General features: G+C 33.7%; 3 protein-coding genes across 5 annotated transcripts; 1 reads left to right on the forward strand and 2 right to left on the reverse strand.

The window, feature by feature from the left end:
- Window positions 1-284: 284 nt before the first annotated feature.
- On the reverse strand, window positions 285-5,592 carry LOC105281795 (kelch-like protein 10). The gene is made up of 8 exons (XM_011343284.3): window positions 4,536-5,592; window positions 4,020-4,335; window positions 3,476-3,928; window positions 2,845-3,014; window positions 2,342-2,511; window positions 1,947-2,105; window positions 1,452-1,656; window positions 285-1,219 (listed from the first exon to the last, which is right to left on the reverse strand). Exons 1-8 carry the CDS (start codon window positions 4,760-4,762, stop codon window positions 943-945), a joined length of 1,977 nt encoding a protein of 658 aa, XP_011341586.1. The 5' UTR covers window positions 4,763-5,592; the 3' UTR covers window positions 285-942.
- A 234-nt stretch (window positions 5,593-5,826) lies between these two features.
- Window positions 5,827-9,474, reverse strand: LOC105281794 (mitochondrial basic amino acids transporter). 2 transcript variants are annotated; one of them, XM_011343283.3, is made up of 4 exons: window positions 9,330-9,474; window positions 8,593-8,801; window positions 7,354-7,481; window positions 5,827-7,098 (listed from the first exon to the last, which is right to left on the reverse strand). In XM_011343283.3, exons 2-4 carry the CDS (start codon window positions 8,630-8,632, stop codon window positions 6,031-6,033), a joined length of 1,236 nt encoding a protein of 411 aa, XP_011341585.1. In that variant the 5' UTR covers window positions 8,633-8,801; window positions 9,330-9,474; the 3' UTR covers window positions 5,827-6,030. The 2 variants fall into 2 exon arrangements, with proteins under 2 accessions (XP_011341585.1, XP_011341584.1); XM_011343282.3 differs by having other exon boundaries at window positions 8,593-8,844.
- A 1,488-nt stretch (window positions 9,475-10,962) lies between these two features.
- Window positions 10,963-17,239, forward strand: LOC105281793 (protein henna). Of its 2 annotated transcripts, none has more exons than XM_011343279.2 (8): window positions 10,963-11,145; window positions 12,846-12,974; window positions 13,061-13,215; window positions 14,664-14,846; window positions 15,472-15,668; window positions 16,061-16,323; window positions 16,498-16,727; window positions 16,949-17,239. In XM_011343279.2, exons 1-8 carry the CDS (start codon window positions 11,062-11,064, stop codon window positions 17,109-17,111), a joined length of 1,404 nt encoding a protein of 467 aa, XP_011341581.1. In that variant the 5' UTR covers window positions 10,963-11,061; the 3' UTR covers window positions 17,112-17,239. The 2 variants fall into 2 exon arrangements, with proteins under 2 accessions (XP_011341581.1, XP_011341582.1); XM_011343280.3 differs by lacking the exon at window positions 10,963-11,145 and adding an exon at window positions 12,392-12,512.
- The last annotated feature ends 4,368 nt before the right edge of the window (window positions 17,240-21,607 follow it).

Raw genomic sequence — 21,607 nt, forward strand, 5'->3', positions numbered from 1 at the left:
CAATCTATTTATTTGTGACCTTATAAACTTTTGCAAGCACTTAATAATTCGCTTTTATTACTCAAATATTTTGAATTGTCCATAAATTTAATATCTTTTAAAATAGTTTAAAAGATACGAGAAGAAAGAAAGATACATAATTATATTATTTATCAGATTTTTCGATAAAAATATTTCTTCCGCATCATCATCCGCAGACCAATCTATTTATATAGTATTCAGAATAATTGCGCACTAGACTTTCATTTGCGTGATGAACTGTAAGTAGATTAAGAACACTTTTGTTGTGTGGAATTAGGGCAACTTTATTTCTTGTCACATGCAATCACACATACGGGGTCGTTGGGAAATTAGTTCACGGCACACGAACGCTTTCTTGGACAGGCGGTTCATATTTATCATCATACTTATCACAGAGTTATCTCATAGAACTTCGTATCCATTTCCTGCATTCCGCTTCTCATATTACATTTGGCTTTTTCTTCTCGCAGTGTTAATGTACACACTCTAATTATTCCAACCGACAGTCATTGTGTCTAATATTGGATATCGCGTTCGCGGCAAGGAGCGTTTACTTCGTGTTATCGAAATCGTTCCAATCATTCGACGCACAACACATGTAAAATCGTATCGCAAAAAGGTCCAATATAAATATTCCGCAGTAGCAAAAAAATTTGACTTAATAAAGCTGAGTAAATGGCAGCCTCTGAAAATATTCTCCTCACACAAGTAGATAAGAATAATAATGATGTATATATAATAAGCAATCGCCTCGATTGCTGTTGCCATTGACAATCGATCGTTGTTGGCCACATATTTATTTCCTTGATCGCCATCTCGTCTGGCGATAATCCGAAATTTGCATTGGCGATCGATAGAATGAGATAGATGTTGCGCGGCCGGTGACACACGTGAATATATACGTGATCCTTTAACGTGGCTTTAACGCTGGCGATTGTTGTTACTGTCGTTTTCGTTCGTGCGCGGAAAGGGTGGTGGTATCGGGATCATCGGGCTGATTTGCAAATTTTGTCTCACTTGTCCCTGTTCCTGTTGCTGATGCTGGGCCCGGCGTACCTCGTGAGCTAACAATTTCTGGCGTTTCTCTTCCATCAATCGCTCGCGATGCTTGTGTATGTAATCATATACGTTTGGAAGACCCATGATCACGCAGGCAGACAATGCCGATCTGCATATGTTCATGTCCGTCGCTTCATACCTATGTTTTTTTAACAATTGTGGAAGTAAATATTTTATCTTGCAAGTGTAAAAGATATAAGAGAATTAAACTTGCAGAATCTTAGCTTTTTACATGGACGTTCGTTATATCAGCGTCGGATTTGCAATTTGTAAGCTGAATTGATTGCTGATACTATGTCATGTCTTTATTCCTTTATCGTACAATTTATTGTACAATTATAGAATAGATTAAAGTGTGAGATATTAATTACCATTCATTTGTCTTTTCATCATAGCATTCCACCTGATATGTCGTAGTGACACTGTTAAACCCGCCGAGTGCGAAGATCATGTCGTCGATGACTTCAATGGCGAAGTTGCTACGCGGATTATACATGTCGGGAATGTGGCTCCAACTGTTTGTAGAAGGCTTATATTTCTCTCCACTACACATTCTCGATACCCCGTTGAAGCCTCCTTTGTAAACAGAATTACTTTAATCAGTTTGTATTTAGCCTTGCAATAAAGTAAAAAAGTAACAAAACAATTCAAATTATAATGTTTATATGTAATCCGGCGATTATTAAATCCTGACTTTTATATGTGCTTCGTAAATCTAACTGAATGAGTAATATACACTCTAAAACGACTGTAAGAGATTTACAGTTCACTGACGTAATTTTAAAATCTCTTGTGTATACAAACGCTGTTACATAAATTACGCAGGTGCCACAATCGGATTTCTTTCGTAATAAGTATCTTAGTACCAATAACATAAACGCAGCCGTGATAAGATATGCATGACACGCCGCTCCTGCGCGACCTCATTGCAGTTATCATCGTCCACTGGTTGGTGTTCGGATCATATACCTCGGCCGTATTTAGGCAGTCATGTCCATCGAAACCACCCGTGATATATATCTTATCTGTAGTATACAGGAATTAATTAACAGATATTATAATGGTTATTATAATGTAAAAAGTAGAATTAATACGTTTTTAAAAATATTCTACATTTATTCAAGTTTAATTGACATTTATATAATTATTGTTCTTGACAAGAAACAATTTTGATATATTTACCGTGGAATTAAAATTCTTACTATAATTAGACAAAATAAATGTATTGATATGGATCTCATTGAAGAGGATAAAATGATACCGTTCAAAGTAGTTGCACTCGCATCAGATCTCTGCACGTTCATTGGAGCAATGAGAGACCATTGATTCGTTTTGTAATTATAACGTTCTGCTGTTTTTTGCCGATGATATCCATCGTACCCACCCATCGCGTAGACCAAATTGTTTAAGACCGCTACGCTAACGTAACATCTGCGATAAATGGAAAGGTTCCTGATGCGAGCTTTCATTATTGATAATACTACCAAGGAGCTAGTCACTAAATTCTTTTTTGTATTTTTACGATTTTCATGTTGCATTTTTTTGTATTTAGCATTGTTCCGTGTACTTGATTCACATAATAACAATTAAAAAATCTACATTCGAATTTCGGGTAATTAGGAATACGTGTTTCGTATATAATGCTTATGTATACTAAACTGTTCCTTTTTTTAGAAAAGATGTGTCTATTGCAACTAAATGAATAACAAGATCGTTCAAATCATAGTGGACTCTAGTGACTAGCCTCCTTAAGATATATTGGACCTTCTAGCATTCATGGGAGCAACCTCTCGCCACTCCTTGGTCACCGCATTGAAGCAACGGCAACTGTTGAAATAATCAACCCCATCAAATCCTCCGATGACATAGATATCAAAACCAATTACCGCGAGTCCATGGTAAGCTCGCGGACCGGTTGGATCTGTTTCCTTGATCTATAAAACTCAAGATTGCATATAAATAATTATTAAAATTCTAACTGGAATAACAGTACCTATCTTAAAAATAAATCTTCGAAATTAAAATAATTATCTAAACATTAAAAACCTTCTATAAATTAATAATTTAAATCTAAAATCTTAAAAAGAATATATCTTGTGATTTAAATATGGCTTTATATGTGACAAACGCTTGTTCTTACTCGCTCGATTGATTTCTCCTTGGAGTAATAAATAAATAAAAACCTTTATGGTGTTTTATTTTATATTTTCCTTACTTTCGCTTTAGATTTATTCAGTTTTTGCGATTTGCCTTGCTATTATTATTATACGCATACGAATAACATATACTGACCTATTTTTTTTCTTTGCGCGCTAAATCAGGCTGCAAATCTGGTATTGCGAGAGCGCGTTCAAAAGATTACATACAAGTTGTTATAAAATATCGTCAATACTACCGGAATCCATCGATCTGCTCTCGTATCGTACGTCTCGATATAATTTGTCGGTGAGCCACCGCTCCATCCACCAATGGCGAACAAAATCTCGTGCGGCACTCTGGGCCGCGCGATTTCCGGCGTTGGCACCTCTCCATCTTTCTGCGTGATCATTTCCAGGTCGTACAAAAATTTCAGAGTTTCGATGATGATGGGACGACAGGCATCATTGCCCACGACATAGGGGTGATCCTTGACGTTCTCCAGAAAGAACTGCGTGTCTAACAAGCCCAGTCTGATATTTTTCATTAAATCAACTATGTAGTCTTTCCTAGAGTCTGGATCGTGATTTATCCATCTCAGAACCAGTTCCCAAACCGTCTGCTCGCTCTTAACATTTAATTCATCGGCGCCGACTAACGGTTTCAGTTCTTCGATTGGTAAATGTAAAATCTCCTCATTTCTCTGAGATACCTGATGTCAATTGGAGGAAACAAAATTGCATTTGAGAAAGAAATTAATGTAAACACAAAAGTAAATAGATTATCACTGATGTCGACCACACCTCGACAAAGTGTCCTACAATAAAACGATAAGCATCGTTTTCCAATTTCTTGCAGAAGCGTTGACGGGCGAATCCCATCACTTCGATGCAATTCTCTGGCGCTAAATTGTCTCTCAGATAGTCGCAACATAGCTCAAGAACACCCAGAATGCTCAAGTAATCTGCCATAATTAACAATTCACATACATTCTCGCGATTCACATCAATCGATCGCAAGTATGCGTATTCGAGCAACAGATTCATCATGGGACTCGTCACGCCTGGCAGAAGAACGTCGGTTTTCTCACGACAATGCAATGTAGTCGTGAATAATGCCCTGTAAAATCAATTGAGTAATAAAAGTTACTTTATTGGCATTGAATCAATGTAACATTAATTTTAATTTCTCGATCAAAAATTGAAATCGCAAACTTGATTTGGCTTTGCACAGTAATAAATAAATTCATTTTGTTTTCAGGTAACTGTAACATGATATGTGCCAAATCCAGAGAAATTTTATGTCGGGTAAAATTAAACCTGAAATAAGTACTGCATGCCGAAAGTATGGCTCGGTGAATCGGAAAGACACCACCGTCCTCCAGTCTCAATACCGCATCGCACAGCAGATTATTCTGTCGAAAATCGTAAAGTGATTGCATCGCCTGCGTGCTCATACAACGACCGCCACTTTCGGCTATCAAACATTGATTATTCGCATTGCATTTTTCTGTTTTTCTGTTACTGGTGCTTGCTTCTACATCCATATCAAAACTTGAATAATCGAAGCGTGTAAAGTCCCGCAACGATTATGACATATAACGAGCAGACAACATCAAAATATTTTTCTTGAGATAAACAGGTCCTTCAGTAAGCCTATAGATGAGAAAATAAATACTTATTAATTTCAACGAACAAATTAAATTATAATATCTTACATATATAATAGTTATAGAATTCTCACTCAAATTATTTGATTCATAAAAGTTAAAATCAGATTAATATCACAATATTTTAGTTAAGTTAAAAAAAAGTACTATCAATCTTTTTTTAATCATATTGATCATATACGTATATATGAATATAATACATGTTTTTATCATACGTCTAATAAAATAATTTCGCCATTTGTGTACATTAAATTACTAAATTTCTAAAGTTATGTAATTAATATTGTAATAATTTATCTTACATTTGTACATAATACGAAGTAAAATAATTGTTTCTTGAAAATTTAGCAATTTTCCAAAAGGTTAGAAATTTGTTTCAATCTTGCAGTGTAATTTCCACAATTTCAGACTTGATAATTTTTCGATCTGGGGTGAAGATGTGGTTACGATAGAGTTTTGCTCTTGCAGTTAGTTGCTGAGGATAATTATCAATGGCTGAAATGTGCTGCAGTCAGTAATATGTACCGGAATTTAGAATGTGTCAAAATTTTGACACGTGGGCGGAGGGATTGAAGATTGATTCGTAGACTGAAGAAATGCAGGCGAGCGTGAAAGGGATTGAAAGCGGTGAGGGGATTGTAAGAGGAATACAAACTATTTTGTGTGATTTTAAAAGCGAATAAATGTCGCGTCTGGCTGTGACATGTGGTCTTACATGTCCGCCGTTCGATCAGAGACTGCTGCTCGACAAAAGAGATCCTTCTGTTTCTGCCTCGAAACGAGTTTGGTATAAATATTAATTACAGTCTTAATTATCCTAGAACTACGAATTATAAAAATTTATTAAATACACCAACCCCGATATATCAATTTTGATCATGCAAATTTTCTATAATTTTACCAGAAATTAGCTGAGATATGACTATATACATCTCTTTAACGTACAAGGACCATTTCTAATTGGAGCATTTATCTAATCCGTACATTCTATCTTATAATATACGTACGTATATAAATCCGTAGATAATTAAATTAAGCTTTAATGAATATTTGTGTGCATAAATATTGTTTCTTTATTTTCACGAGCCACTTTATTGCAGCAACACATTGCACGCTGAAGATACTCTTCGCCCACAATGGTAACATCAGGTGTTATCCAGACTCGGGACACCAAGTACTCGTTGAAGATTACAAGTACACGTGCTCGCGATTGTCTCAACATCCGCCATCTTTTCGTCGACATGTTCGTCCTCCTTATCATCGTCAGATTTCAATTTTCTGTTTCTCTCCTCCTCGGACATGCTCTTTTGCTTCAGTGCTTCGTACTTACAACCCGATTGTCTGCAGCTGTGAGTCAAGCAGACATTGTTGTCCAACATCAGCCCACTGATTGACAACACGGACACGATAGGATACGACGTGCCAAAACTATTGTTTCTCGAAACACCATCAAAGAACGAGTTCCATTTGTTGACAAAGGACTCGTATCCTTTCGTCGTGAGGTTTCTCGTCTGCGACGTTGACGTTATCTCCTCTCTTTTTGGCGTCTCGTTCGGTTGTTCACCGAATAATCGAAACGTCCACGTGACCACTGCGAAAGTTGCTGCGTTCGTTGGGAATGCTCGAAGAATCGTCGAATTCAAACCGCGAAACAAGCAGGTGTACCCTTCAGCGCGCACCGATTTCTTGAGACAATCCAAAGCTCCGGAGTAACGATTGCTACTCTCCGCTTGTATGCGCGATTTGATGACATCAACGGGATAGGAAATCACCCAGGAAGCTGTACCGGCGAGACCACCGGCCAGCAGCATGCGAAACGTCGAGATCGGCTCCTTCGAGGATGTCCTGGTCAGAATCTCATAGGTCACAAAATACACGCCGTAACTCGGTCCTTCCCTGAGGAACGTGACACCTAGTCCCTTAAAGATACCACGATAACCCTCCTGCCTGTAGATGTTTCTTAGGCATTGCATCGGTCCATGAGAAGTGCCTTGGGACGGAGTCATCAGTTGTAAACGTGTTTTCGCTAACTCGATCGGACTTGAGACAGGAGTTTGAGCAATCCCGGCGGATGCGCCGGCTAGGAAGTGCGCTGACAATCGATCAGGCTCTGACAAGTGCCTCTGAGTGTGCCCGTAAACACCGAAAACAATAGCGTTCACCATAGCCACTCCTGCGATTGGCGAAGTCATACCTCTATAAAGTCCACTCACCTGCGCAAAAACATCAACAAAACATGTTAAGGAATTTTATAACTTATGATGGACGGTTGAGATCAAAAGAAGTATTTTCATAATTTTCGTAATTTTAATGTCTGCGTTATGCAACATTTCAATTCTTTAAAGAAAAAGAAACCGTTAATTTCGATTTGATATCGATAAGTTGTGCTTGCAAACAGGCACAAAAAGATTTAAAGATAATTTATGTTTATTTTGTTAATTTTGTATGACCAATATTTTTCTAAATACCGATTCTTTTGCGAGTATGGTGCGTAGACAGTCCCATGTACCCCGATACTTTGGATTACGGCAGTCCTGAGTCTGCATATGGACCTTGACTGTATCCAAAGGATATCCCACCATAATGCCGGCACATCCTGGAATTTAAAAACTAAGTTTTATCATGTTGAAGAAAAACTTTCCTTAGATACACTTATGTACGTGCGCGAAAAGGATTCTTCTATTTTCGTACAGTTTGCACAACGCTGTTATTTCAAAACTGAATAACAATTTAAGAATAAATTTTTCTTTATCTACAAAATAGAAATAGATGATAAAAAATCATGTAGAGATATAGATATTAGCTGAATTTCAAATTTGTGTAAATTTGATAAAACAGGAATATTTAAAAAATCGCTGATTCTATATGTGACATCCTTGACCTGCAATATCAAATCACGCGATAAAATATTTTTATTCGATTATTGTCATTTAAACAAATCGAGTGTATCATGAAAAGACCAAAGATAATTGCGATAAATTAAAGTTACACCAATTCGATAATATCTGTTTGTCAAATAAGTAACGAACTTCAAAAATAGCAAATAATTTTGCAATCAATTTTACAAAAGTTGTATTATATGCGGCTGGGAAGAAAAGAAGGAACAGGAAAAACTGCATGATAAATATTTGAAATGGATGATAAAGATAGATATGAGGCACCGGGGGTATATGGTGAGGGAAGAGTTATAGATATGTTAAAAGGAAAGGCAGGAAGGAGAGGAATGGAATTTCGAAAAAAGATTGAAGCAGGAAAGGAGAGGAATTGCAGGTGGGAAAGGTAAAGAAGAAACATGGAGACATATTTGGGAGGAATGTGTAGGATATGGAGAAGAGAAGACGTGGTAGGAAGTGAGACAGAGAAAGAATAAGATATAAAAATTATAAACGGAAACAAAAGTTCACGATAGGCAGTATGAAGTGAGTGTTCGTGTATGTGTATGTGTATGTGTGTGCGTGTGCGTGTGCGTGTGCGTGTGTGTGTAGAAGAGGCCAATAAAATGGAAACAGATTAAGTTAGAGTAAGATTAGATTAAAAAATTATATATATATATATATATATATATATATTAATTTGTAAACCTAAGAGAAAACAATAAACTATTCTATCCAACAAAAGTTGTATTAAAATATATTTAAACGAAAACAATTGAAATCTTGACAACTATGCAAAAAACGATTACTTTAATTTACGCAAAGTACATTTACCTCCCAAGCATCCAGCGATGAAGTCGAGTGACCAAGACATTTCTGTCCCGTATTATCAGTAACTTTCCACTTGCAAGATCGCCTGTTTCTATAAAAACCGTTCTCAAATCTCGTTTCTCTCAAGCATGTATCAAAAAAAGCGCAAGTCGTAGGCCGATTAATCGCAGCGGGTGATAAATTCGAATCCATGAAAGATCAATAGCTGATTCCTTTAAAATTTCAAGTTTATGATCGAATAACATTCGATTATTTCTAAAAAATAAATAATTAACAATAGAGATATTATCTTAGACTGCTACTTAAAACTGCAAGAGATTATAAAAATGTTTTCATTATTGATTTATATTGTAGTTTTTTAGTTAATGTTTGTTGCAAAAACGTAGCTACGTCTTATTAAATAAAGTAATGCAACAAATAACAAAAAGTTTAAGGAGATTTGTATAAGAATTTTATTTTATTTAATTCATTACGAAAACTTTCGGTATACAACACCGGTATATTAGAGACAGATACACACATAATCATCTTTAGCATATTTCAAGTTATACTAATAAAGTGAAGTACATTTTAATGTATCTGTTGTTCATCGTAATTTAACCGATAAGTAACGGCACATTATCAAAATTTCATTACACTCTTTATCTCAGAAAGCACGATGACGAAAGCTTCACTTTATAAATACTGTTACGATGTTGCCAAATCGCATCTTTCTCGATACACTTTTTATAATTTCTTACCGAAAATCACATGTACAATGTATACGCCTGGACAAAAGGAACCGTTCCGCGTGTTTCCCTCGTCAAATCTTCTTTCTTACTGAAGCCGGCGTTTTCTTCCATCTTCTTCTTGGTACAAAGATCATCGTTTTCATTATCAAATCGCTGACGTATCCACATAATTTATCGCAATAGTGTATGTCGTTTCTACATTGTTGTACAAAACTTTTAGTGACATTTACATATATACATATAAACATATGTATATGTCTCACCACGACCTACCATCGTGACCATACAATGTGCAGGACGATCATGATAACAGATTGGTGGTGCTTTATAATATTTAGCATGATATAATATTTTTCATTGTCGCTGTTTGCATACTACAAATGTTTATGTGCAGATCTGTGACGTAAAGATAGTAACATAAGCCATCTTGGTCATTGCGAGAGAGACCAAACATGGGAGAATGCGATACACTTTGATGATATACCGCACGCCTTAGGGTGATGATTGCTATATTAAGATCATCACAATTTCATTAAGTTAAGCCAAACTGCTTTAAATCACAGAAAGATACGGATAATAAAACTCCAAAGTATGAGAAAGCAATACATCTAGAAAAATTTCAAAAATTTAACATGATCTTCTACAAAAGATAAGAAAAGATTTTAGTAAAAAAACAATTTAATTATGAAAGAAAATAAAAAAACACACATGTATGCTGATTACCTGAAACAATGCAGTTTTATAATAAGCGAAAATTAACTTTGTCTAATCTCTTGAAATTTTATAACATTAATTATTGTAAAATAGTATAAAGTAGTATACGTGCAAATTTTCTTGAACGTGCGTGTATCTGTTGTTCCCACCACTTCGCACCCCCATTTTGCACCTAGTTCTGTTATCGCACACACAATATGCAATGTACAACAGATTATATTATTTCTTCCCATGCTATTTCGAGATGAGCTTTATCATCGTGCGTCCATAATATTTATTGCACTAAAGATAAAGAAACAAAAACAACAGAAAATATAAGAAAATATTAAAATATTTTTTAAACTTTAGATGGTTAAATAAAAAGTTTACTTTATTTATGCTAATAATATCATTAACAAAACATATAATTTTAATCATTAAGTATATTGTATTCTATGTTTCTATTATTATATAAAAATTATATTAAAATACTAAATTATTAATAACCGTTGTAAAATGATAAATATTATAATTGTTACATATATAAATATTGTATATATATATATATATATATATGTATGTATATATGTATATATATATATAGATAACATGTATAAGTAATCATATCATATACAATACAATTGATTACAATGCAAAAATAGATCGTAATACACTAACATATTAGACAAGAATTAATTCCCATTAATTCCCATTAATTTCCGTGAAGAGAGTGAAAGTGACAAATATCTTTACGCACTTCATGAAGTCATACATACGTTATTCCGCATTAACGTTTGATAAACTCTTCGACCCTCTGTCATATATTTCAAAACTCTCGTTATACTTGCTCCGTAGATATCAGTTTTCACTTATATGCTTTCGCAATTTAAGAATATTCTTTCGTCAAATAACCTGTTAAAACTGATAGCTAGCTCGCGACAAACATCAGTTCTTCCGCGTCACTGAGCGAGTGGAGAGGACAGTTAAGTCATTTCAAGCAAACGTTAATCGACTGTGCCTTCGGATTTTTTGGCACTGTACTTTGACAATGTACGCGCAAACAAATCGACAAACATCAAATGCCAAGGAAAAAGAAGATTGTTCATCCCTTAATAATTCACCCCCTGATACGGTAAAGCGATAAAATTGTTATTATTAACAAATGACTGAACATATTACTGCTTCTTACAAAATATTATCTTTTTAAAATATTATCTTGCTGTATACAATTTTCCTTTGATACATTTCCTTAAAACGGCCTTTTTAAGAACAGAAATATGAAGAAAATATCTAAAAAAATCAGTTGCACATAGAAACAATTATAATTTTTAATGAGCAAATAAGTTTACAAAAGAATTTATTAAAGACATCATGGTACGTTTTTAACTTTAATTTGATTTAAAAGTATCGTGTTGTTCTTTAATCTAAATTAATATAGCTTTTCGGATATAATTAAATTTAATCTTCTAATAAACATCTGACAACAATGTCCATGTATCAAATTGACGTCATGGAATCGTTTCTCTATCACAAATAAACCCATGATTGGCTAACCGTAGTTTATCATATGATACGTCAAAAATCTAATACGTGTTTTCTCGTATGTTTTGCGCGTATAAGTGATGCAAATACGCGCATGTACGTACATATATACGTTGTCCAATTTGTATGTGCAATTCGTACAAAACAGAAATCATAACAATTTAATATTACGCTGAATACATACATATTTTATTGATGTTTGAGTTGATAACTGGCATGATAACAAAATAAACACTTTCATAATAGTTATGAAACAACATAACAATTCTTAAACAATCCATTAATCAAGTGAGGGAAATTCCACTATTGAAGATATGCTGCATACTGCAAAACTTTTTTACTACGATGATAAAATTACTTCGCTTGGTTTATTTGAATTATCACTTATCACTTATCTATATGTATAACAGTTATCACTTAAAAAAGTGATAACTGTTATACATATAGAGTGACCATTATAGTAACGACATTTACATTATCATTGCACGTGACGCATTCTTTTCGATGCAGAGTAGAAATTACATGGTGAAATCGTCCTTGACTTCCAAACTGCTCTCTGTGATTAAATGATGCAAAACCTTTCACGGATTGCGATACTTGGAATTTACGTTTTTTTCTATGTAGAAAACTACGCTTAATAGTTCCATGTACTGCATGTTTTCATTATGCTTACATGTATATGTGGAGTAAATAAGGAAAGAATTGCGCACGCGGAAATTACTTTCCGTATCAACTCAACAAATCGAGATTTCCTTGTGACGTTTAATTAGGTCACTCTACAGCAAGAGGGCAGTTACGACCATATATATATATATGGATCAAAGACGACTTGATCATGTAGTTTCAAAGTGTCAGTTTATCTTGTGACTTATTTTTCTTAGTACGCAAAACTCGTATCGAATCTTAGGAATCTTAGGAGTATAATCTCAGAAGATATTTACTCGTACAATGCAAGATGTAATGGAATTACCACTAAATTATAATAAATAATGAATTAACAAATTCATGTGAGAGATATATTTTCGTAATACAGCAACTAAATTAATAACATTAAATATATCTAAATTTTTACTCAATGCACAAACAATTGCACCCTTATTTACCTTTACGAATATCTTTCTTATAAATATTATAACATATATCATTTTTTAATATTGCTTAAATCATATTTGTTTTCTTCCAATTAACTTAATATTTAATTTAATAAAGAATCTTTATAGAATATAACTGTTTTTCTGCCTATACATATATTTTCGCATTTTTATAATCAATCTGAAATAAATTTTTTAGCCAAAACTTATGCATGGCGGAAATTATATCAAAGAAGGCAGAGATTCAGCTAAAAGCACCTGCTTGATTTTTTCCCCTAAAGAAGAAGATGAAGTTGGATCGCTCGGAAGATATCTTCACCTGTTCGCTGTGAGTGAAATTTTAAGCATTTTATTATTAATTAATTAATTTACATATTAGGACAAAATATTCTTATTAGAACATTATTATTTCAGAAACACAAAGTTAATCTCTTACACATCGAGTCGAGAAGTTCTCACCGACGACCAAACAACTATGAATTTATGGTGGAATGTGCACCAGGCTGTAATGTAGCTTCTGTGATTGAATCTCTACGAAATGAGTGCAGCTACTTCTCAATTATTTCTAGGTAATTTTTAATATTTATTTAGAGATTAAATCGCTATGATATATTTTACTATACACATATCAAGAGACACGGTAGTGTCTCGCGCCAAGTATATACGCGCAGCGAGACCGCACCGTGACACTTTTACGCGAAGAAACGCTTTCGCAGACACTCAGATTATTAGATCTCAATAACCGCTGAACGGATCAACTTCAGAGTAGGCTCAGTCGATAGCTTGGGGTCGAATTATTTTCTCATTTCTGTGTTTACGGTATTTTCAATAGCAGAGAACTCTAGGCAATATTCCAATTAACAATATAAACAGCTCAGAACTGCTCGGAAAAGGAAAAAATTTCTAAGGGCTAGAACTTTTTCATTTCTGAGTTTATGGTATTTTTAATAGCAGAGAACTCTAGGCAATATAAAAAATAATGCTATCAACAATTCAGAACTCCTCGGAAAAATAAAAAATTTCTAGGGGCTAGAACTTTTTCATTTCTGAGTTTACGGTATTTTCAATAGCAGAAAACTCTAGGCAATATAAAAAATAATGATATCAACAACTCACAACTCCTCGGAAAAAGAAAAAATTTCTAGGGGCTAGAACTTTTTTATTTCTGAGTTTACAGTATTTTTAATGTGAATGCGTGCATGTGTGTGCGTGTGCGTGTGCGTGTGTGTGTGCGTGCGTGCGTGCGTGCGTGCGTGCGTGCGTGCGTGTGTGTGTGTGTGTGTGTGTGTGTGTGTGTGTGTATGAGACATTAGAATTAAGCATAGAATAAGTTTAACTACATTTGTACATATATGTATTTCAGCAAGTTATGTAATTTAGAGTCTAAGGAAATGATTGTAATCTTTAGATTATTTAAATTAAGACAATTTTTTATTCGGTTTAGCAGCGCCAAGTATTTTGAAAAAACACTTATTTGTATTAATAAATATATTTATATGTATTGAAATATTTATTCGTATAAAAATATCTGCTTAATATTATTATGTCCTTTATTTTTTAATATTAAAGGCCAGTATTCATAGTCCGTTCGTATTTCCAGATAATCTGAAGTAATGTCTTAAGATGCTAATACGACTGTGTGATTGGTTTCAAATATCTTATGATTGTACTTAAGATGATCTTAAATCAGAATCAACAATGAATATCGGCCAAAGAGTAATAATAAAGTAATAGATTTTCTGGTTTGCATAAGTACCCATTGTAGTTGGCGCAATTTGTTCATATCATTAGTTTTTTAGAGTCCTTTTTTGAAAGAACTCAGGCGCGTATACTTGGCGCTTTTTTGTACCTTTTTTAACATTAATATTACATTAATTATTTTATGTCGATGCATTTTATTTATAATTTTATTTCTAAATAATATACTAAACTTTTACAGTGATATTGCTTTGAAATCATTATTATGTAGCTAAAAATGTTTAATTGAAAACAGACTAGATCGCAATTGCTTTTGCAGAAATCACAAAGATAACATGAACACAGTACCATGGTTTCCGAGAAGAATACGTGATCTTGACAAGTTTGCTAATCAAATTCTATCCTATGGCGCCGAGCTCGATAGCGATCATCCTGGTTTCACAGATCCTGTATACAGAAAAAGAAGAAAATATTTCGCCGACATCGCTTACAATTATAAACAGTAAGTCATGATAATAAAATAGAATAAGATAAAAGCAAGATAAAATAAACCACCATATATATAGGATTGAAGATTGTTTGGATAAACTCTAATCTGTTTTTGAGAATTATTATTCTTTAATTTAATGTGTAATTTTCAAGTTAATTTACTGGTTGTCTTATTGTTTCTGTATTACAATTATGTCTGAGTCTTTGTATTATCGTGTTTTAAACGGCTGTCGGCTAAAAACAGATTTGCACTAATTTTTCTGATTACATCAAAGTCGCTCACACATACACGCGTACGCTTATATAGCTATTTACTTACATACACACAATTCTCATGTTTTATTTCTCATGATTATTTCTCTCAAATTTGATTTCTAAAATAATCTCTATACATGTCAATGGAAACAGTCATCTCGAAACCGTTGTCTAATAAAATTCAATAAACATCATCCAATGTCGTAAACCACTAATCGCCAAAGAGATTTTTCCAAATCGAAACAAATTCGATGTCACCAGTGATTAAAAGTTTCACATCGTTCGAACAGCTATCGATTAAATATATATATGCTAACATTAATAAAGATATAAGTAAATATTTATAAAAAGATTTATTGTACAAAGTAATATTATTATTTTAGTGGACAACCTATACCAACAGTAGAATACACGCCTGAGGAAACAGCCACATGGGGTGTGGTTTTTAAAAATCTAACTAAACTTTACTCGAAGTACGCTTGCAGAGAACATAATCATGTCTTTCCGTTGCTCATTGAAAATTGCGGCTACCGAGAAGACAACATACCTCAACTTGAAGATATTTCCAATTTCTTGAAAGGTAACATTTCGTCTATCTCTATGCAATGTAAAAAAAAGAGTCAACTTTTAGCGTAGATTTATCAGAATTACCAGAATTACCTTAACATCAGCATTTAATTCTCATTTAATAACTTTCTGTTTTATATGTATTATCACACTGAGAAAAATGTTTCATCGGATAAACCGATTAAATAGTTTTCCGATTGTTAATTTTGTTTTCCGATTACCTTCATCGAATATGTCCGATCATTTTCCTTTGTCTTTTATGCACTTTAATCGAATATATCCGTTTGTTACTATATGTAATCGGTTTATCCGATGAAAATTTTTCTCAGTGCAGAATGGCTGACTAATTAATTATGTCGATGTTATGCAATTTTTATGATCGAGCTTGATTTTTTATCTTTTCAGATTCTACTGGTTTCACACTACGTCCAGTAGCAGGATTACTGTCTTCACGCGATTTTCTGGCTGGTCTGGCCTTCAGGGTGTTCCATAGCACTCAATACATACGGCATAGCAGTAAACCACTTTACACACCGGAACCAGACGTGTGTCACGAGATTTTGGGCCATGTCCCGCTCCTCGCCGATCCATCTTTTGCACAGTTCTCACAAGTTATCGGTCTAGCATCCCTTGGTGCTCCGGACGATTACATAGAAAAACTTGCAACGGTAACAAAAATCTTCTGTTCAAATTAGAATATTATAATTTATTCCAATCAAATATTTTGTTAAAATCTTTATGAATGTCTGGAAATCACAGATTCAACTCCAATCGTATAATGTAGTTAAAGAAAAAAGACAAATAAGACATCGAATTAATTTCATGTATTATAATTTGTTTAGTGCTTTTGGTTTACGGTGGAATATGGAATATGTCGACAAAATGGGGAATTAAAGGCATACGGCGCCGGTCTACTTTCATCTTTTGGCGAATTGGAATATTGTATGAGCGACAAGCCAGAACTGCGACCTTTTGATCCGCCAAAGACGGCGTTGCAAAAATATCCGATAACGGAGTATCAACCTATATATTACGTTGCCGAAGACTTTGAGGACGCAAAAGAGAAGATGATGTAAGTACAAGCATATCGACAAGCAGATTGCCTTATCTTCTGTCTTGAAAAGAATATTTTATATCATTATCATTGAATGAAATATTAATATGACAAGTGTATTGCACAATGCTTTTCAACTAACGCGATAATTTTGAAATAAACACTAAAAGAATCTTGTTAACATTAAACTAAGAAATTTAACCGTTAATATGATTGACTATAATCAATTTGAATTTCAGGAAATTCGCTCAAACCATACCAAGGAACTTTGGTGTCAGATACGACGCTTATACGCAAAGTATCAACATTATTGATAGTAAACAACAAGTGGAGGCTCTTGTAAATAATGTGAATCAAGAAGTACAGATTTTAATGGATGCTTTGAAAAAACTGCAGCATTAAAACTGAACTTACATAATATATATTTTTTAAAATATATTTTATATGCTTTACTTCTATTCGCTTCGCAAAGTTTTACTTACGTATGCTATGCACTATTAAAATGTTATACTTACATATGCTACAGAAAACTAAATAATTTTTGTTAAAACAATATCTAAATAAAAATGTTATATTTTACATTAAATATTATTTAAAATAATCAGCTGGTACACACACGTACATAAAAAGAAGGAAATAAATACAATAAATGATTATAACTTTTCTGAAATAATTTTTGTAAAGGTAATAATTAAAAAACTTTGTATGATGTTTCTTAATTTCAATTTATTAAATGAACATCGTAAAAATATATGTTCGGAGAACTTTTTTGTTCCTATCGTTCATATTGAAAATACTGAATTTATCAAGTTGTTCGCAAAAACAGAAAGGAAAAAATCATTAAACGTTAGAAAACATGAAATTTGTAGACAACGATTATTTGATGTACATTTACTTGAAATTTGATTATGCAATATAAAATTGTTATGTGTTTTTCTGCTTGCCAATAATTATTATTCTACTTAATTTTATATTACCTGTTCAATGTAGTTGTCCAAAGAACATTAATATCACATCAACTTGAACATTTCATAATATCGTATTCCTTTAATACAATTTTACCAGAATGTTTTTTGTCTTGCATTTACGATATTTCCTCATCGAACAACAATAATAAAATATTATAACGATCTGCATTCGTACTTATGATACATCAGATGTATGAAAATGATAGCACTATGTATGTACATACAACAAAATATATATTACTTTTTTTCATCAGCATGTATTATACATATACAATTGTATGAGTATACCCTGTTCTGGAAAATGCGGAGTTTGGTCCCTTCTCCGATGACTCGATGTGTATCTTTTGTGTAAGAAATATATATTTAAAAAATTAATTCAATAAATATATGCACAAGTGTGATGTATACCTACTTTCGATTCGAGTTCTTTCGATTCGAAAGAACTATGATTCGATTGAACTACTATGAACACTTCGCATCTCATCGAAATAATCAAATCATGTTTCTCGACATATTATCATAAATTACATAAAAAATTTTACGTTAAATACACTTTTCACATTTCAATAATACATTCATAGAGTCTTTACACGCATGTCAAAAGAATTCACATAATAGTTCTAATTTTATACAATATACATACACGATAACGCAATAACTCTTAAATAAACAATTACAGTTTTTTAAACAATTTATCACTACACTTTTTTCTGTTGTAATTTTCTAGATCGAAATTATTTCCCTTTCTTTTTATTACAAAGATATAATTTACTACATTTTTCATGGAGAATATAACGAGATTCAAAAATTGATTATACAAAGAGAATCACATCAAGAGAATCGGCACATTTATAATTTCAAACAATTATTGAAATAGAGATATGATTATAAAAAATCATTATAAATAACTAGCATCCCCCGTCACGCGGGCTTTGCCCGCGATATTATGTGTAGAATTAAATAAAAACACATTTTACCCCTTCTCACCCGTTAGGGGTGGAATTTCGGAAAACCCACCCTTAGTGAGCACCTACGTAATAGTAGGAATATACCCTTAAAATTTCAAGTCGATAGATGCAGTGGTTCGGGCTGCACGTTGATGAGTCAGTGAGTGGTATTTGGCTTATATATATATAAGATTAATTAACCCCTTCAGCGGCAAACAGAATATCACTGTTTGTGCTCCTGGTGGCACCCAAAAAAAAGTAATCGGATTTTAAAGACACCTTGTATTTAGGGATTTTTTGGCTCGCGAAATATGAATTTGAGGTACAAAATTTCATAATTCAAAATGGCCGATTCAATATGGCGGTCAAAAAACCAAAATCTATCTATTTGTTATGAAAACTGGTATCTAAAGGGTTTTTGAGCCGCTGAATACGAATTTGAGATACAAAATTTCATAATTCAAAATGGCGGATCCAATATGGTGGTCAAAACACCAAATCTATCTAAGAACAATTGACAAACTGACAAGTATTTGTATCTTAGAATTGGGAACCCAACCTATCTTTGGAAAGATGCATCCAAAAACTTAGTGAAAAAAGTTTTTATTTATTTTGTGCCACTTCATTGGGTTCGACATTTTGAATTTTGCAATTTTGTACCTCAAATTCAGCGACTGAAAAAATTCTTGGATACCAGTTTTCATAACACTCAGATAGATTTTGCTTTTTTGACCGCAATATTGGGTCCGCCATTTTGAATTTTGGAATTGTGATCTGAGATTCGTATTCATCAGTCCCAAAAACCCTTAGATATCAGATTTAATAACATTCCGAACAAATTTTGATTTTAAGATTATATTTGATCGTCATATTGGATCTGTCATTTTGAATTTTGAAATTTTGACTATGGATTCGTATTCAGCGACCCAAAAAGCTTTTGGGTACTAAGTTTTATGAAGATCGGCCCAATCAATCGAAAAAAATACAAGGACGCCATATGGCGTCAATGCCGACATGGACACATACATTTTTCGCGCCATATGGCGTCAATGCCGCCGAAGAAGTTAATAATGATGGCAATTAATCTCTTGTATAATCAACTTGTTGCTTAATGCACGTTCTATACAGGGTGGTCCACTTAAATCGATCATCTTAGATATTTCACTTGTTTTTGATGATACGAAAAAATGTTTAAGGAAAAAGTTGCACCGTTCGAAGGGGCTATCATGATGACAGAACAAAAATTTTTTCAAGGCTATTTTTTCCGGAGATTCAAAGGTCAAGATAATTTTTTTAAATGGAACTACATATTTTTGTTTGCGCAATTTTATAGCCAACATCGAGAGGAGTTCAGCGACCTATGACAACATGACCTTTAAATGATCTTGAACGCGAGAAACAGAAAAATCAAACTTTATGCTCTTCAACACAAAAATTTATCTAAGGACGTGTTCGAAATGATGTCCTCCGACTTCGATACATTTTCTAAGGCTCCATGGACGTTCTACTTATCGAAGCCACCTTAGATTTTCGACAGTCCAATAGTTCATATTTCTTCTATTTACTTGTCCATGGTTAGTGAACATTGATTCATCGGTAAACACTCTCATGTTCTGGAATTCAATGGAATGTAAGATTGAAAGAATTCCATACATGTATTGTGTGCGCGTGTGTATGTGTATGTAAATATTTATGATCGTGAAATGCTTTCGCAGTTCAGTTCATTTCCTGAGCTTCTCGATATTAGAGTTTAAATATAACTGATTATACGAAAGAGGAAAGAATAGAAATACTTCTTATTTACGGTGAAAGCGGAAGAAGCTCTACAGAGGCGCAGAGAATGTACGGCCAAAGATACCCTGAAAAGCGTTTACCGTCTCGCGCTGCTTTTCACCGTCTTATTAAAACATTTCGTGAAACTGGAAGTGTTTGTTCACGTAAGAAAATGCGACCTCGTTTGCAAACTAATGAACCAGCAGAAGTTACTGTTTTGGCTGCAGTGGCAAATAATCCACATATCAGTTCTCGACAAATACAAAGAAATACTGGTATTTCCAAGACAAGTGTTTTACGCATTCTTAAACGCCACTCATTTCATCCATATCACATTGCATTGCATCAAGAACTTCATGGAAATGATTTTATTAATCGAATAGAATTTTGTCAATGGGCGGCACAACAGTTGGAGGTCAATGAATTCTTCTTCAACAGAATATTGTTTACCGATGAATCAACTTTCACTAACCATGGACAAATAAATAGAAGAAATATGCACTATTGGTCCGTTGAAAATCCAAGGTGGCTTCGACAAGTAGAACGTCAACGTCTATGGAGTCTTAATGTATGGTGTGGTGTTTTACACAATCGAATCATTGGCCCTTTCTTTATTGATGGTACATTAAATGGTCAAAAATATGCTGATTTTTTGTCCCAACAATTACCAAACTTATTGGAAGAGGTGCCGTTAGAAACTCGTTTACAAATGTGGTATCAGCATGGTGGTTGTCCGGCTCATAACGCACGTGTTGCACGTACAGTTTTACACGAAATGTTTCCGGAACACTGGATAGGAAGAGGAGGACATATCAGTTGGCCAGCACGTTCTCCTGATTTGAATCCTTTAGACTTTTTTGTGGGGAATGTTAAAGAACACTGTTTACAATGATGTACCAACTACACAAGAGAACATGAGAGAGCGCATTTTGAATGCATGTGCTAGTATAAATTCAGAAATGATAGAAAGGGTAAGAGTATCATTTGTGCATCGTATTAGAAAATGTATTGAAGTCGGAGGACATCATTTCGAACACCTCCTTAAATAAATTTTTGTGTTGAAGAGCATAAAGTTTGATTTTTCTGTTTCCCGCGTTCAAGATCATTTAAAGGTCATGTTGTCATAGGTCGCTGAACTCCTCTCGATGTTGGCTATAAAATTGCGCAATCAAAAATATGTAGTTCCATTTAAAAAAATTATCTTGACCTT

This window comes from Ooceraea biroi, chromosome 2 (assembly GCF_003672135.1).
Source record: "Ooceraea biroi isolate clonal line C1 chromosome 2, Obir_v5.4, whole genome shotgun sequence".
NCBI classification, from domain to species: Eukaryota; Metazoa; Arthropoda; class Insecta; order Hymenoptera; family Formicidae; genus Ooceraea; species Ooceraea biroi.

Coding starts and splice junctions, on each gene's coding strand:
- LOC105281795 (XM_011343284.3), bottom strand. CDS start 4,762: ATGGATGTAGAAGCAAGCACCAGTAACAGAAAAACAGAAAAATGCAAT. Junction 2,106..2,341: donor GAGTGCAACTACTTTGAACG/GTATCATTTTAT, acceptor TGTATACTACAG/ATAAGATATATATCACGGGT. Junction 1,657..1,946: donor CGGCTGCGTTTATGTTATTG/GTACTAAGATAC, acceptor CTGTTTACAAAG/GAGGCTTCAACGGGGTATCG.
- LOC105281794 (XM_011343283.3), bottom strand. CDS start 8,632: ATGTCTTGGTCACTCGACTTCATCGCTGGATGCTTGGGAG. Junction 7,482..8,592: donor CATCGCTGGATGCTTGGGAG/GTAAATGTACTT, acceptor TTTAAATTCCAG/GATGTGCCGGCATTATGGTG. Junction 7,099..7,353: donor CCATACTCGCAAAAGAATCG/GTATTTAGAAAA, acceptor GTTTTTGCGCAG/GTGAGTGGACTTTATAGAGG.
- LOC105281793 (XM_011343279.2), top strand. CDS start 11,062: ATGTACGCGCAAACAAATCGACAAACATCAAATGCCAAGGAAAAAGAA. Junction 11,146..12,845: donor ATAATTCACCCCCTGATACG/GTAAAGCGATAA, acceptor TAAATTTTTTAG/CCAAAACTTATGCATGGCGG. Junction 14,847..15,471: donor ATCGCTTACAATTATAAACA/GTAAGTCATGAT, acceptor TTATTATTTTAG/TGGACAACCTATACCAACAG.